The 18,060-nt window shown below is 34.9% G+C and overlaps 1 protein-coding gene across 2 annotated transcripts in view; it reads left to right on the forward strand.

Moving 5' to 3' along the window:
- Nucleotides 1-18,060, forward strand: part of ANKRD10 (ankyrin repeat domain 10) — a 35,712-nt gene that overhangs the window by 11,372 nt on the left and 6,280 nt on the right. For both annotated transcript variants that reach the window (XM_079778941.1, XM_079778942.1), the window contains exon 4: nucleotides 10,157-10,392. In XM_079778941.1, the coding sequence (XP_079635067.1) occupies nucleotides 10,157-10,392 (236 nt within the window). The remainder of the gene's footprint in view (nucleotides 1-10,156; nucleotides 10,393-18,060) is intronic.

Raw genomic sequence — 18,060 nt, forward strand, 5'->3', positions numbered from 1 at the left:
TAATGTTAGTAATAATTTTGCTTTTTAGATCAGTTGATTTTGATGAGCAAAATTGTGTGGGTTAAGTTGACCAACAGAAGGGGCAGAACAGTTAGTTAACTGATTCAGTTTGGAACCTAGCATCATTGACTTTGCCACTAACAATTATATCACCATAGGCAAGTCTTCAAACTTTTCTTTGCCAAGTAGTAATTTGGAAACAAAGGCCTTGGATTGGATTAAAATATTTTCAGGCCTCTTGGCTCAAAAAAAAATCTTGCAGACAATTAGCTTTTCTAAATTTTTATTTCCTCATCTTTTAGCAGATGTGAGAACATTATGTTTTAAAGCCTATTATAACTTTTGATGATTTTATAACTCCTTGTAAAATATGACTATTTACAATAAAGACTTCTAAATCTCTCTGAGCTTTTGATATGATGGCATTTTAGAATATCTTTGTTTTGGCCCAGTTTACATCAACTAGCTTATTTGTAGTTTGGTAAAACAAAATATTTGAGTGTATTTTTAAGTGTTATTTTGTATGTAAATCATTAGCTAGTCATGGCATTATACATTTATTTTAGGTAGTAAATTCATTTGTATATACTTTCTCTCAAAGATTTATATGATAAAAATTTTTCTTCTGCAGTTCACAGCATTAACAAAATGGATGCGGTTTTCACCCTTAAATGTTGAGTGTAAGCTATAGAGCTATAATAACCAAAATAACTATGATAATATCAGCTTTTTTGTTTTATCTTGAGTGTCTTGAATATTTCTTAAAAATTAATTACAAACCACTTTATTCTATTGGCAATGTGAAATTTTAGACTTTGGGAAAAATAAAACCCACAAAACTAACTTAGTTTAACCCTTTGGTTTCCACTTCATTGTTTGACTCTGTCTTATAATAAATATTGAAAATAGACCCTGGAGAGCAAAACCATATAGGTTAATGCAAAACCTGTCTAATACCAGGGGCTGTCATTGGGCTTTTAGTATCTTAGCTTCTGTTTCATTTAGGATTAAGATTAGTCATTAGTTGGGCTTGGGTCATTTATGTAGTGATTTAGTTTTATAAATATGACTTGCATTTTAACTTACGTTTCAGGGTGCCTTGTGATTTCATATGTAGTTATAACTTAAGGTAATGTAAAAACAATTAAATACATATTATACAATGTTAAAAACATTGAGTTAATTCTCAATTGATTACTTTAAAAGCAAAGATATATATGCAGTTTTCTTAGCTTTATTTAGATTAAAAACTTACCTTTAATAACAAGCTTTGGTTATAAGATACAGAGTCATATAAAATAATTGATTAAATTGCTTAATTGTCACTTATTGAAATAATAATTAGAGGTTGATCTTTTTAATGACTTATTTTTGAAACAATTTTAATTGGTCCTGAACATTTTATTACTAAAATGTTAGTTTTATTTATTTATTTTAATGGATAGCTTAATCCTTTAAGCCAATAAATACCTATTGCTATGTCCTTTTAATAGGTGTCTTTAAAATGAGATCATTTTATTTACAATTCTGTCCTTGGTTACAGGACCCTCGAGTGTCTCTTTTCCACCAAGTGTGACTGAGCATGACCTCAAGTGCCAGTCTGTTTTTCAGTATAAGAGCCACTCCCTCGAGACCCTGCATTATGGTGATTTCCCTTGACTGAACTTTCAGATATTTTTTAGAAGAAATGTTTAGCCTGAGCCACCTAGCCAAAAGTGATTCTTAAAAGTATAAGTCTTTGGCCTGGAGATAGAGCACAGTAATCATTATTTATTGTAATTATATGTGGGGTTATTTAATTGTAACATCTAGATAAAATGTCAGTTTTGCCAATAAGCTAAATTGTAAATTACTTTTTTGATATTTTTTCTGCACATTTTTATAGTTTTAAGTTTTAGTCTACCAACAAGTAATAGTTTGATTCCCCCAAATTATGATACTTAGACCTATTTTACTTGTTTTGTATAATGCTGCTCATGTGGTAAGTGTAGTTCTAGCAAATAAAATGCCTTTTTCTATTTTAAGGTCAAAGGGCACATAATTAATTTATTTAAAGTTACTTTTTTTTTTTCCGTTTAGGACAGGCCAGATTATTAGATTTTCATATCACATGCCATAATGCTTAGGAGATAATATAATTTTTCATTTTCCCCCTGAATAGATTAAAAATTGTCTCACATCATTATTTTATCACACTTGGTGGGATTTAATAATTTTGTTTTTAATTTCTACTTTGCTCTTTATATATCAGCTGCATAAAGTGGCCAAAGTCTTAAGTTGCTGCTTTTTGGTCATTGGGTAGATAGTGGTGAGGGCAGCTATACCACACATCTGTGGCTAGAATGCTTTGTTATGTAACTAACTTGTCAATGTAGGCTGCATCTGTAAGATAACGCATGTCAACTGCTGTGCATCGTATTACATTTTCTAGCACCACACGTGAGTATATTGATGGAGTTTCTTTTTCTTCTCTTATTTTACATCTTGAGTTTTGGTGCCAAGTTTTCTTTTTCACGTGAGGTTTTGTTTCTACTTATCATATATGATGGTCATTATTTGCCATTCATTGTTCAGATCTAAAAATAAAAATACACAAGGTTATACATCAGCTCTATGACCAGACTAAATGTTTGTGTACTTTAAATGATCTACACCTCTACAATGCTTCTCATTCTCATTTTTTTCTCAAGTATGACAAGTACGGGGGTTTCATTAAGTTGATCATCCTGTATGGCAGTTCAGTTTTTCATTGCAGCTAATATTTGAATGCTGCCTACTCCACACTTAGGGTTTTTGAGTGGAAGAAGGGCATGTACTGACATGTGAAAGTTGTTGCCTTGTTTTTCTTTTGTGATCAAATTAGTAACAATATAAGGTTGTCTTAATGTGATTTCAGAAAAAGATGCTTGAAAACTTACTATCTACTGATAATGAAGCAGACCTTTTTACTAACAATGTAAAGTGCAGATTTTGAGTCTTGTATTATTTTTACTTTTAGTATTTGTGCACCAATTAATTTTGGTTACTTTGTACTTATTTTCTTGAGAGATTGAAGTTGAGAATGTTTCCATGTCAACCAGATATTAAAGTACCTTTTTTTTAATGCATTGGAGTGAAAAAAAGGGGTGGGAGGAGTTAGCAGGAGTCAGAGTAAAACCAGAATTACTTGCATATCAGGCAAATTTGCTAGTCCATTTTAATACCGCATTATATAGGTGGCAGTGTTTAGGTATGACAGAGTCTCATAGCTTTCTGTAGAATCCATTGATTCTGTTGCAACCAGATCTTCAAATAGGCTTACATATATTTTAACTTAGTGTGATCCCTAGAAGAACTTAGCTGGAGAAGCTTCTATAGCCTTATATAAACAAGCTCAGTGACTCACTCTAAAAAAAATCTTGCCTAATTTAGAAAACAGGCACAGTTGGCTATAATAACAAAAGTGATCTTAACAGACTTTTTTTATATTGCCAAAATAAGTGAATTTTCGTGCACCAGGCTTCTAGTATTTTTAATAATAGTGCAAGAAGTTTGTTTGCAACTCTTGCCCTTGGCAAAATAACCCAGGTTTACTTTGAAATTTGTGATTTCTTTTTTTAATTACATTTTTTATTTTTTGAACTTTTGGTGGTTTCATTTGTTCTTCAGAATAATAGCCCAACTATGCAATTTATTAGTATTACAGCTCTGAATTAGTAGTTTCTGATTTTGGATCCTCTGCATTCCAATCATCCTTACCTAGTGTTGTGCCCTTTACTTGTCATTATGGCAAACTTGTCTGATCTTACTATTTCCTGGGTCTTTTTTTTTCTTTTATTAAAGTGTTATGAGCAAGGTGGAGGAATTAACTTGCTGAGATAGCTATCAAAGTTCTGCTTCCTGGGCAGGAGCAGATGTTGGACTGGACAGTATTATAGAGTTGTTGACAAATTTTATTTTTCATGCTTGAGTAATATATAGGTTTTAATATTTGTTTAACTCCTGCTTTTACAAAGAATGTTTTTGAATAAAACTAATGATTTCTAAATCCAAATATATTTTACCTTTGCTAAATATAGTGGGAGCATGTTAAATATTTCATCAGAATATTTGAATTATACTCATATTTTAATGTATGCAAACATAATTGGGGTTCAGTTGCAATGTAAAACTATCTTCATCAGTTGTTGAACTTAAAATGAAAACTTGGCACCAAATTTTTAAAGATAGAAACTTTAAAAAATAGTGTCTCCCTATTGTTACCTAAAGAATATATTTAAGAAAGTTTTCATAATTATTTAAGAATTTGGATACCAAAGGGTTAAAAATATACATTTTTCTTTTACTGAAGAAATCTTATGATGTTTGCTATTGTTTTGTTTGTACAAATGGACATTTAGTAATGTTTTTAATCTTTTTTTTTTAATGATTCCATGTATTTGCTTATTTCCATCTAGGAATAGTTACTAATGTATTTGAGATACAGCATACCAAATTTTAAAGTAACCAGAATCGTGAGTTAATGGTTTTTAGTCCATACTGTTAAATTTTGTTGAAATATTGACATAATTAAATTGGCTTCATGCTAAAAATTATTAGAAGTGATTGAGGAGGCAGTGTTTTAGAGCAATAGCTTTTGGTCAAGGAGGTCACATGACAATGGCTTATGCTCAATAAGTGTGCTTCTGCACTTCATGTATGTATATGTATTTTTAATCCAAATGTTGCCTGCAAATATGTGATCCCTTATTATTTAAGTTTCCTGTTTTATGAACCATTGCCCTTTTTAAATCACACAGAAGATTCTGAATCTGTAAAAACTACACATGTCAATGTTTTACAGCTACGTAATTCGAATTGACTTGATTTTTTCAAGTAATCCTAGAAAGGGGGAGCATTCCATATAGAAACTGCTGAAACTGCCACAGGTGCTTCTCCGAAAACCTTACAGTTGTGGCATTGAATGTTCAGTATGGCTTCCTTTCTCCACACGAGGCATACTGTTGAGGTATTTGTTGCGGTGATTGGTTTTAATGCTAATCTAGGAATTCAGATATAGATTCTTTAGATTTGCATGCTTTGCTTACCCTAATTTATGATATCTACCTTTTTATTTGTAAACTAACAATAGTTAAGTTGAGATCAGAATTTTAACAGAAATATTATTTATATGAAAATTGTGGTTATCTTTTATTGTCACATGGCATTAACAAAAAGAAAACATCCTGAAGGTGATGTGACAACTCAGATTCTAAAATCTATATTTCAGGTATTTCCTGATCCGTGGTTTTTCAAATTAAAAATAAAAACTGTTACTAGAATGGCTTCTCGTGTATTCTAATTATGTGACACTATAAGTGGAAATTAGATGGGGGATTGGCTAGCAGTATAGTGGAATTTATTTTAAAGTTCTTTGAAGAGACGTTCTTAGGTATAATAAATTTAATATTCTATTCAGAATTTTATTACAGAAAATATACTATATAAGCATTTATGTTTTTAACGTTAGTAAAATTAAAAAATATATCAGTTTGATTTTTCCAGTTATTTAGCAGAGCAAATAATTCATAGCACAGGTTAGTCTATGTCTTTCCATGTTTTCATATTCCAATTTTGAAAGAATACTAAGAACCATTGGAGAAAATGGGTGGTCTGCCTAAAGATTTTGTTTCATGTTGACTGTTACAGGAACTAGAACCTACAGATCACTTCCATAATAAGTAGTAGCAAATTTGTCTTATCAGCCTAAAAATCTGATAATGTCAATTTTCATGTACTTCAACAAACTAGACCTGATTTGAACATCAAGTTGATGAATACCTGATTTCTTTAAATCTCATTTTCTAAGATTTTTAAAGTGGATATTAGGACCAGAGAGGGTCAACTAGAGCTATAGAACAACTTGGTCCCATGTGGGTCCTCTTGTTTTCAGAAATGGACAAAGAAAAATTTTAGACTAGGTGTAGTCTGTGTGCCCAAGTGCATCAAACTAAAGGTGCCAAATTAAAAAAGATTTAGTTTAATGTCTATACTAAATATTTTCATGCAAAATAAAGTTTTAGAGAGTAATTTTGAACATTTTCTTTCAGATACTGTAAATTTTTCTTTGGGCTAGTGTGTGTAAAGACTGCAGTTCAGATTAACTTTTGTCTTTATCAGTACCTCATTTGAGGTTCATAGCATTGGCCAGCAGTTAATGCAATGTGCTCTATCACACCACAGTGAATACCTATGGATTGATTGAAAGGTGAAAGCTTGACTGTTTAAAAAGTACTCTAAAAGAACAAAGTACCACATTTAATGTGAAGTTATTATAGAACCTGTCAATCTTAAGCTGCATTCATGTGCCCAGCTCCCATGGAGTTTTAGGAAAATAACGGGATAGCTTAGGTTTAAACTTGGAGCACTATAAATAGAGTTTGAAGGGTTAATGAATTGGTGATATGTAACCAGGATTAGTGTTTCAGCTCTTAAAACAAAATTTTAAAACATTTGAGACATGCTTATTAGCAAATAGGACAGCTTATATGAAAAAAGAATTTAAAGACCTGAGCTGCTTTTGTTAAACATTAAAAGTGTTTGAGAATGGTACCATGTAATGATTATTACAGTTTTTATTTGGAAACCCATGTGATTTTTCAGCCTCTATAGTTCATATGAAAGTCCTCTCTACTTATTTAACATTAAAAAGTGGTTTGAGGAATTAAGACTTATAAAGACGGGGGGGGGGGGGGGAGTTGTTTGTTTGAATTGAATAATGCATAAAATAGAAAAAGTCTTTACTAGATTGATTAGTTTGTTAACAGATCCAGCCTCCTGCTTGTTTTTGAATGGCCCATAAACTAAGAATGATTTTTACATATTTAAATGGTTGACCAAAAAACAAAAAAAAAAATTATGATTCATAAAATTATATGAAATTCTAATTTCAGTACTCACAAATAAAGGTTTGTTAATACACAAGCTCAGTTGTTTATATATTGTCTGAGACTTGCTTTCAGGCTGAAATGACAGAGTAGTTGTGATTGAGTCGGTGGCTTCTAAGACCTAAAATATTTATTTCCTAGCCCTTTACAGAAAAAGAAAAGTTCCTCCCCCTGAATTAGATGATCCCTAATGTTCCTTTCCAGTCAATTTTTGTAATGTGCATTCTATAATTGAGCAGCCACTTGTAAGTTTTTAAATGTGAGCAGAGCAGAATTAGGGAGTTAAACATTCCACAGGGGTGGAATGGAGGAATGAATGTATTAGTAAGTAAGTAGGAGAGGAGATGAGGGAAGGAAAACATTTAGAGGCAGAAGAGGGGACTAGTGGTTTTGGTTGTTGTGTATCAGTAACAGATGTTAACAGATCTTTTGCTTCAGAGTAATATAAAGTCTATTAAAGTAAACTATATATTATGTATACCAGTATTCAGTCTTTAGTAAGCTGAGAAATAATATATTTGAAATCTTCTATAGCTCCTTAGAAGTAGAGAAAGGATACTGTATGTCTATTTCCTATAATACTATAGGGATATCGCCAAAATTATAATCTCCCCATTAATTCTTCCACAGTCATCAAATGTCCCAGATTATGATCTGTCCATACATTTTATAGAATATTTAGACCTTCCTTTTGGATCACTTAACTTCTGGTACCCCAAAGTTATGTGAGGAACCAGTCTGACTTGTTACTGTTCTCTCTTACTTGGTTGGTCCATGCATAGGGAGTATATAGCCTGAGTTGGCTCTACTTCTTTGGAGTTTTGAAGATAATACCTGACACAACTTGGAAATTTGGTTGGCTCTTTCTCAATCAAGTGATGTGCAAGTGTTTGACTACTTTTGGTAAGGGAGGAGGTAGGGTGGTGATGTCTAAGTCTTTTATTAAGGCAGATAATCCCACTTAAACATTTACAATCTCTACGGTCTCTGGATATTGGCACTAATTTGTTGCTTATTTTTCTTTAAGGTTATATTTCCTTGGAAGAACAGTAAACTGCTATTCTAGCCCAAATTCAGTCTACTGTTAAGTTTCTGAATGAAGAGTAAAGGAATTGGGTGTATTTTGAATGTTATTCTTTTCAGCAACTTCAAAATGTTGGCATGCTCCTTACACAAGTTTTCCTTGGTGAACTGGCATTTATGGTTGTAGATTCCATTTTTTAAAATCTATGTACTGTTCCTTTTTATTCTGTGATCCACTAAGGAGTAATCTTTACTGTCAACTTTATTGTTCTAATTTTAAGCATCAACCTCTCATTTCTGTATTCTTTGATTTTAGAGAGCAAATCCATACTTACCTGTAGAAATGATCATTGTATAAAGTTTGCTTATGTTCTGGGTCTTCATCTTTTCAAATTTGGAAAAGCTAAGATTTTAAAAAAAATTTTCAGGTGGCAACTTTTGTTTTTGTGTTTACATTCTTGAAGAAGTAGACCTTTCTGGACCATCTTTACATGTGATATCTTCTGAAAATGAAATGCATCATTTAAAAATAGTCCAGCTATACACTCTAATGTTACATTTGAATAACAAGTTGATATTAAAAATCAAGAATATGATTATTTTGTATGCATGTAATTTGCTCTGCCCAAATTTCAGTATTTAGTTTCCATTTAATTTATGTATCAAAATAAAAACATTAAGAATTCTAGAATAATATTCATTAGAATTCACACCCATGAGGTAAAATTAAAATGTCAATTTTAGTCCCCAGTAGCTGCACACAACTGCCTTCTATGTTTAAGAAAATATTGTTGGTTTCTGGAATTCATAAGACTTGTCTCTTTTATATCTGATAAAATTGAGTCTGGGCTTTTGCCTTTCTTCAAGATGTATAATACATTTCTTTATGTCTTCTTCTAAGAAGTGAAGAGATGTTTAATGATTATCCAAGAATATATAGATTATTCGTTTCGGAGGTGGAGTGTTATGAGTATGATGGCTGGAAATATGAACTCAAGGCTTATTTTTATCTTTGAAAATGAAAGACCCTGATTTGGCAGTTTTCTCTCTGGAAAAAAAAAAAGGTTTCTTTTTTGGCATTAATATTAACCTAGGAAACAGAAATCAAAGGTTCTGCATTGATTATTTCAATTACACAAAATAAAGCCTTATTTGATCATACCTTTGCTCTGTTCATATAGCATAGCTTACTGAGTAGGTATGAAGATATCTTTGCTGTTTGGTATTTCTGCAATTTCAGTTTATCAACCTGTAGCTAACAACCTATTCTGCTTTTTTTTACAGATTTATTTCACAGAGCAGTGTATTTTCTTGTTCTCCAGGGGAACTTCAATGTGGAGTTGCTTTTGTTCTTTAAATGTTTATTGTTTCCTAATTAGATCTCTAAGCTCAACTGGTTCTTTTATATTCATCTTATTCAGATCTTTCAATTACACCACCACTTCCTCCTTTAATTTGAATCTTAGCTACTATAGAAGATATCAGACCTTTATTTGTGATATTAACCACGTAAGATGTTGATTCTTTTCAGTAGTGGGACTCTTAGCCTTAGGGCATGAGTTCCTAGAATAGTATTTGGCTTTCACAAGAACTATCCACTCATAATGCTCTAGAATGCCAACTCCTACAAGTTTTCCTAAGCAAGGCCAAAAAAACCCAAACCCTCAGCTTTTCACATCTCCAGCCTAATGACAAATTATTTTAATGTCAGGACATCCTTCTAAACTTCCACTTATAGTGTCACATAAAATCTGGCTTGTTGGTAAGCAATTGCATACCTTTGTTTTTAGGAAGCCAATTGTTATGAATGCCATGGACAATTTCAGTACATGTTTGTTTGTTAATGATTTTACTCAAGCTAAAGGAATGGATTATTAAAATTAAATGCTGATAATATAGAATTCAGGTTAAGTCTGAAGTTAGCATAAATTTAGGTTCTTCAGACTAACAAAAAATGATTTTGAGACGTTAAATAGGAAGATGCCTTTTTTTAAAGTTTACTATATTGATTTTTAAATTACTATCGCCCAAATCTTGCTTAGTAATCAAATGTGCATAAGAGAGAAGTTAGTTACAGAGCTAGGATAAGTAACGCCTTCTTTAATGAAGACTTGCTATAAATCTATATACTCTTTCATATCACCTTCAGATAGTTAGTCAGTTCGGCAGGAGCAGAGACCAGATGAAAATGCTAATGGGATGTAATTCAGTGTTTTTGTGTTGTACAGCCTGAGAAATGCCAGTGGCCTGACAGCAGCAGACATTGCTCAAACCCAGGGTTTCCAAGAATGTACCCAGTTTCTCTTGAACCTCCAGAATTGTCATCTGAACCGTTTCTATAATAATGGCACCTTAAATGGGGGCCATCAGAATATATTTCCTAATCATGTTAGTATGGGAACAAATCGAAAGAGATGCTTGGAAGATTCGGAACCCTTTGAAGTGAAGAAAGCTAGAACCGAAGGTGAGACCACTTTGTAGGCGAGTGTTTACTTTCTTTAACATGTTTTCTTTTTTTATGGCTGAAAGCACCTCAAGAGAGACCTTCACTTAAGGTGGTACTGTGCCCGGAGGATTCTGGTACAGTGAAGGTGGAGTTTTTCCTGTATTGCTACTTTGAAGATTTGGCCATTTAACAAAAGGGGAGAATGTAAGAGGGCAGTGTTGACAGCTCAAATATAAATGTGTATCGATAACATTTCTGCATGCCCAGGTTTACCTTCCATGAATTAGAAAGATTCTTCTTGTTTGTTGTACCTGTTGGAAATACAACTATTAAAAAAAAAATCTGCCCCTGTGCCTGATTTCTTTGTTTCCCATGAATGTCCCCGAGCTTATAACAATTTTTGGTCTGGTAGTAAAACATAGTTTCACATCCGGGAAGGTAGATGTTTGCTATACTGTTCCACTTGCACTGTGATTTGGCCTCCGCTGGTCTCCATGACCCACAGGGTAGTGTGTATTTGTCACAAGATCTGGTATGTCACTTTGAGGACTTAATACTCTGTAAGGTAAGTCACGTTTTAGGTATTCTTCCACTTTTTTATCTTTAGTTTTGGAGCTTGCAAATAATCAGAAGCAGTCATTCTTGAAGTTGGTAAACAAAAAAACTATTTAGGAAAAAATTACATATACGTATATCTGTATATAAAGTATCTTAGAAGACAAATTTATAGCTTGGCAGGAATATTTAGCAAACTTATACAGAGGAAATTTAGAGATGACAGTGAGAAGTAATCACTGAAATTATGCACTCAGGTAAGATTTGCTGAAAATACAAAGTTGTGCCCTTTGATTTAAAAAAAATTAGCCCTCACTGGTTTGGCTCAGTGGTTAGAGTGTCGGCCTGTGGACCGAAGGATCGAGGGGTCAATTCCCAGTCAATGGCACGTACCTCAGTTGTAGGTTCTCCCCAGTCTGGTCAGTGTGCATGCAGTAAGCAACCAATCAGTATATCTTACATTGATGTTTCTTTCTCTTTCTCTTCCCCTCTCCTTCCCTCCCTCCCACTCTAAAAATCAATGGGAACAAATATTTTCAGATAAGGAGTAAAAAAAAAAATTTTTTTTAAATCAACTATACAAGTATAGTATGAGAAAACACTGCTGGTTAGAGGTGTTTCAATTTTATGGGTCAACATCCTCTCTTCACTGCTTTGTCTCTAATGGGTATATTCAGACAAAAGGTTTTTGTGTGTTTTATGACAAAAATTGTAATATCTATTTCATAACTTCTGAAATCTTGTTCACTATAAAAACTTAGGGTTATGTGACTTAAATGAATGAATGAACTTAAATGTAATAGTTTATCAAATTCATAGCGTTATGAGCCTAATAAATCCAGAAGGTGCTATGATAAAACACATGGAGGTATGTATACCTATACTTCAAATGTGGTGTTTTTTAATAAAGTGTTGCTCAACATTGTCATTTATTTGCAACATGTTTCACTATATATTTTCTAATGTATTTTTGAAGCTCTTTAAGAGCATATACTTTTTAAAAATACTTTTTAAAACTTAATGCCTGATTAATATTGTGGAATGATATTGTTAGCTTCATTGTGCCCTCATGCTGACTATGTCTATGAGTGTAGTTTGGTAGGATAAATCTTAAATTCTGTTTGTTTTTAAAAGGTTTGACACTTAACATTCTACTAAGATGTAGAAATGTACCTAGAGAGTTTTTAAAACTAGTTTCTGAAGGTTTTATGGTGAGCTGATTTGGCCAATATCTCACTGATTTTGTCCTAAGTTTCCTAAATCCTATTACCACACAAATTTAGTTTGAAGCATTATGCAGGTTTTTAGGGATTTTATTTTCCTTCTCCAGACAAGGATTCATTTAGGTAAACCAGAGTTAGAGATTCACATCTTACACACTAAACTCACCATGCAGCTTTCACAAATTGCCATACCTAACAACCTGAGGATGTCAATTAAGAAGAAAATGTGCTTGATGCCTGGCATTTAAGTTTGCAGGTAATAATTATGCAAACCTAAGGTTGAGCACTGCTCCATATATACATGAAATAATACTTGTCACGATCACAGGAGAAATCATTGCTTGACACCAGATAAACTTTCATAGCTCCTCTTCCAGTGTTAATCATTTGTCTCCTGAGCATTATTTTAATTATTTGCTCATTAAAATTTCTAGTACTCCAGTCCTGAGATTGCCCCACATGTGACTTAAGAGTGTGTGTGTATAAATTCATATTTGTGAGCATAGATAGTTGTCTTCTTCCCACCCCCATGCCTGCTGCCACTCTCCTTTCTCTATGGGAAAGGAAGAATTGATTTTTTTCATTTTACCATTATGTACTTGCTGTAAATGGTATGTTAGGGCAGTAATTCTTGATTACAAGATCCTCCTCTTCCCCCCCCCCCCCCCCCCCACTACCTGGATGTTCTAAATGAAGTTCTTTGCTACCATAGCTCTATAGTTATTTCCATTCTTTGGCCAGTTTTTTAGTATGCAATTCAAGATCAGTTGCCTTAGTTCATTTAATGTTGGCATTTTTTAAATTTGCTATTTATGTGAGCTTAAGTCTCTGCTCATTCTGAATTCTTTTTCTCTTTTTTTTAAATTCTCATACGAGGACATACTTAGAGGAGGGGGCGGGGAGAGAAAGAGAAACATTGATTGGTTGCTCTCCTTATGCTCCCTGACAGGATTGAACCACAACCCAGGTACATGTCCTGACCAGGAATTGAACCGGCAGCCCTTCGATACACAGGACGACACTCAACCAACTGAGCCACTCCAGCTGGCCCTGAATTCATTTTGTGGATAAGTTTTTGGTTCTTATGCCAAAGTGAAAGTACTTTTTTCCTAATGTAACATGCACATAAATACTTTTTAAAATCATATATGAAAGTATTTGGAAGAGTTTAAAATCATTTTTTCTTTTTTGAAGTACAAGTTTGGCTTTTTCTTATGGGCGACTGAAATATCTTGGTTAAATAAATGCATAGCTTGAACCAATTCTTAAAGATGTGCCCTGTAAAATTCACTCCTTTTTTTACTTTAGAATCTTGAGTCTGAAAGTTATCTACTCTTCCCTACCGAAAGTAGTATCTCTCTGCTTACAGTAAGCCGTTTTCCAATATTTTTAAGCTAATTGGAGTGATTTTCCCTTGGAAACTATATTGATGTGAAGAACCAAGAGGAGTAATAATGCCTTGGCCTTTTTGTGCTGCTCGAATATGAACTGTCCTTCGGAAGCGAATGTCTTGTATACAGTCATTCACACCAGTATCAAAATGTGCTTTGGTCAGAACAGACGTAATAGGACCATAGAACTCTGGAGGGTGAAATAAAATCCAAAGTTACTTGAGTGATTGGTGTTGGTGAAAAGTATTTTGGGGTAATATCTCCCAATATGGGATTTTATGAAGGTGTAAGGAAGTAGCTATGTGATTAGGTTTGGATTTCTCTACCCCCCCCCTCCCCGTTTATAAAACAATTGCTCAAGATGGAATGACAGATGGACTTCAGGACTTAAGCTGGCACTGCTTTACAAAGATGTGCTTAATTTTGTTAGCATTCTTAGTCTTCAGGAGTAACACTACAATTATTCATGTATTTCTTGAGAGCTGTTGTCCAGATTATTAATGATCCTGGCTAGAAAAGAATGGCAGTTTCACCTGTTAGAGAAACCTTTACCTTGTTTTTAGCCAGTAATTTTTTGGGGGTGCAGCTCTAGAATTGTGAGTGGGGAAGGGTACTGTGAGTTAGAAACTTACCTAGTAACTTAACAGTTTTATTTTTGGAAACATTGCCAGAAGAAGTAGGCTGTGGTAATACCAGATCTCAGATGTTAAGTTGACCTCATGGTTTTGTTTTAATCAAATAGGTATATTATTGATCTTAGCATCTCATACATATGTGTATATAATATTAAAACATCTTTTAAGAAATTATCTTCAACATGAATGACTCAGTTTAAAATTAGCAGTAGGAAGTTTCTCAGCACACTTTTCCCGGGATGAATTTAACAACAGGACTTTCACTTTCTGTTCTTAGTTGTTCATGTTGACCAGCCTTAATGACTACAGGGGGAAGAAGGTAGATGTGCCTTAACACATTTGTTAATATTTGTTAACTAGTTATTTAAACATGAGAGTCAAGAAGTCAGATTCTTTATTTCTATGGAGTGTCAATACTTTCATTTTGTTTCCTTAGTGTTCTCAAACTTGCAGTAAATGGCTATATTTGTGTGATGTGTTTTTTTTATTTGACCAGAGAGAACACTTGATTGTGTTAGAATAACAAATGGTTGTTTTGTCTTAACCCTTAAACACATAGCGTTTTAGAAATATAATTTGAATGAATTACAATAAGAACCAAGCATTTTCTGTGATTTCCACTTTTATTCTTGTAATCTTGAATTCAAGCCTCATGTGCTAGTCTGTTTCGTGTGCAGCTGCAGTGGGAATCCACCATTGGCATATCTTCAGGATGGTGTATTTCACATCCACTTCTCATTCTGTGTTTTAACAGCCCCAATCCCCTCCATAGTTTTGCAGTACTGTCATTTATGCATCCCCACTGCCCTACCCTCTTGAATTTCCCCACCCCCTGGTCTACTGCAATTGGGGCTGTGTCGAAGTTCCCCAAAAGGTTACCTTACAGAACCCCTTTTGCAGTGGCCTTAGATACTATTTTTAACAGGATCTTTATTTTCAAAATTAGTTATTTGGGTTAAATGTGCTCTATAGTAGAACAGAATAGTTCTAACTAGTAATGGCTGGTGGGAAACCAAGGAAACCTTTCCCTCCTGGTTTTTTTAATGGGGAACTGAGGTCAGAGTTCCCAGTTCAGTGGAAAGACCACAGGGGTGTGGTATCCTGCCCCTGCCACTGTGGTGGTGGGTCAGCACCTGGGAGGGACCTCTGACTGGCACTGTAAAGATGCACAAAGTTAGATCATTATCTTACAACACCGAGCTTCTCTTAAATCCACTGTATGAGTTTTACACGTCAGTTGGTGTCTCCGGTATGGAGTAAGTCTAGGGATTTTTTATAAGCCTTTCCTACATTTTAAACTGTTCTTTCATGGTTTGTGTAGTTTTAGAAGCTCCCTTAGAATTGGCTTTAGGGGTTTTATTCAACCCTTGAGTTTTAGATGAAAATAGAAATGCAGGCCTCTGTTATCCCGGCACCTTCCTGAATGGAGCACCTTGGCTCCGGAGGTCAAGGATGGGAAGACTTCCTGGGCAGTGACTCTGTTTGAGTGTGTTCTGAGCCAGTCCTAGATGGTTTTCCGTCATAACTGTGCATTGTTTAATGTGTGCTAGAATCCTCAACAAATAACTGCTTTGGGAGTCAAAAGGTAAGGACACTTTACAACATATTCAGTAATTTTTTCTTTTAGCTGTGGGGGTAAATAAAACAGGAAGGGAAAATGTTTTTCCAAAACAATCAAAATTTACAGTTTTGGAAGAAGAATTTTGAAGTGTTTACAGACCACCTTTCTCAGATGCAACATGGAATAATTAAAGTTACTTTGGCGATAGGTAGGTGTGGGAGAAAATGCCACAGGTGACACCTGTGGTTGTCAGAAAAAGGAGTCAAATCCAGATCCCAATGTTCTGAATATTCTGAGAGACTGATTTTAATTTCATGACAAAGTACAATTTTTTAAAATATATTTTATTGATTTTTTTTTTTACAGAGAGGAAGGGAGAAGGATAGAGAGGTAGAAACATTGATGAGAGAGAAACATCGATCAGCCACCTCCTGCACACCTCCTACTGGGGATGTGCCCAAAACCAAGGTACATGCCCTTGACCGGAATCAAACCTGGGACCCTTCAGTCTGCAGGCTGATGCTCTATCCACTGAGCCAAACCGGTTAGGGCCATTAAGTACAATTTTTAAAAGCAAATGCAACCTTAATGCCCCTGTATAATTGAGTGCTCACTATATGCAGGTGCTGAGACATTAGTATGAAATTACCCAGGGTTCTGGGGCAGCTGGATTATCAGCCAAGTAGTGAAATATCCTTGCAGATATTTCATGGGAAAAACTCACTACAAAGATGGTGTATCCTTAGAGAAATAATTAAGTTCTAGGCTGTCTGCATTAGCATATGCTTCCTACATTAAAGAGTTTGACTACCCAAATATGAAAGCCTTTGTTATTTCATTTTTATCTTTTATTAATGAGAAACTTATCTGCATTAACAATAGACATATCTGCTAAGTGGAACAATTTTAGAGCATAATTATTAGTGCACTGGAGGGATTAATGTTTGCTTTAAAATGGCATTGTGCCCCAGGTCCTCTGTATACACATTTTTGTTTTGAACTTCCTTTGCCACCCTAGTGGCAGGTCCGCCTTCATGTCCCGCTTCCACTTCTCTGAAATGACGGGTTGTTTCCAGGTTACTGGTTGCTGTAGTTCATATTTCTTGCTTGCTTTCTGTGTTTGTGCCCTTTCTGGCTAGAGCGTAGGTTTCATTTGTTGATATGGGTACTATCGTGGGCACTGGGCTCAAAAGATGAGTTGGCAAATAGAACTTTGATGAAGATTATGGGGTAAGGATAGTCTTCATTTTTTAAAAAGTTTTATTTATTTTTAAATATATTTTTATTTCAGAGAGGAAAGGAGAGGGAGAGAGAAACATCAGTGATGAGATAATCATGGATTGGCTGCCTCCCTCACACCCCCCCATTTGGGATGGATCCTGCAACCCAGGCATGTGCCCTGACCAGGAACTGAACTGTGACCTGGTTCATAGGTTAATGCTCAACCACTGAGCCACACCGGCTGGGCTTATCTTACCCACCCACCCCCCCCCCCCAGAGGGGAAGGGAGAGAGAAACATCAATGATGAGAGAGAATCATTGATTGCCTGCCTCCTGCACATCCCCACTAGGGATTGAGCCCACAACCCGGGTGTGTGCCCCTGACTGGAATTGAACCCAGGACCCTTCAGTCTGCAGGCCAATGCTCTATCCACAGAGCCAAACCAGCCAGGGCTGGGCTTATCTTTTAACAACAACAAAAAACACCGTGCTTTTCACAGATCTGAAATTGTAGATATAATGTAGTTGCCACTTTGCCCAAGGAACACTGAAACCTGAGCTCCACCACAAAACCAGACGTTGAGTATGGCTACTGAAAGCTACCCTGTATCCCAAGGGATGTCTTTTTTACAAGGACATTTGTGGTTTTGCCATGATAGCCTGCACCTGTTCTCAGTATACACCTGATTTGGCTTATTGGGCATTAGAGTGCAGAAAAGGGGAAACCACACCCCATGCTGGATGCAGGTTTATCTCCAGACTAAGAACTCCCTGAAGGTTGCATGGATTGTGACAACTGGTATTTGGAACACCCCATTCCAGTCTTCCCCCTTTATGAGATGGCTTACTTACTGCTGAACTCTTGAAAGTATTGTTTCATAGTGAAGATAGAACCTTGCCTATCACTTATTTGGGGCCTTTAGAGGATTACAAAAAGCATTGAGTGGAAAAGACTGACATCCGTGGTTTAATGCCTCTGGTTTTTCAAAGCACCTCTCTGTAGACTGTTTTTGGCCTCATACCTGTACAGATTTCTATTTTCTCTCAACTACACAAAATCACACTCCTCTGTTTCTCTCACATTAAGACTACACTATCAT

Source organism: Cnephaeus nilssonii (genome assembly GCF_951640355.1).
Source record: "Cnephaeus nilssonii genome assembly, chromosome: 8".
Lineage (NCBI taxonomy): Eukaryota > Metazoa > Chordata > Mammalia > Chiroptera > Vespertilionidae > Cnephaeus > Cnephaeus nilssonii.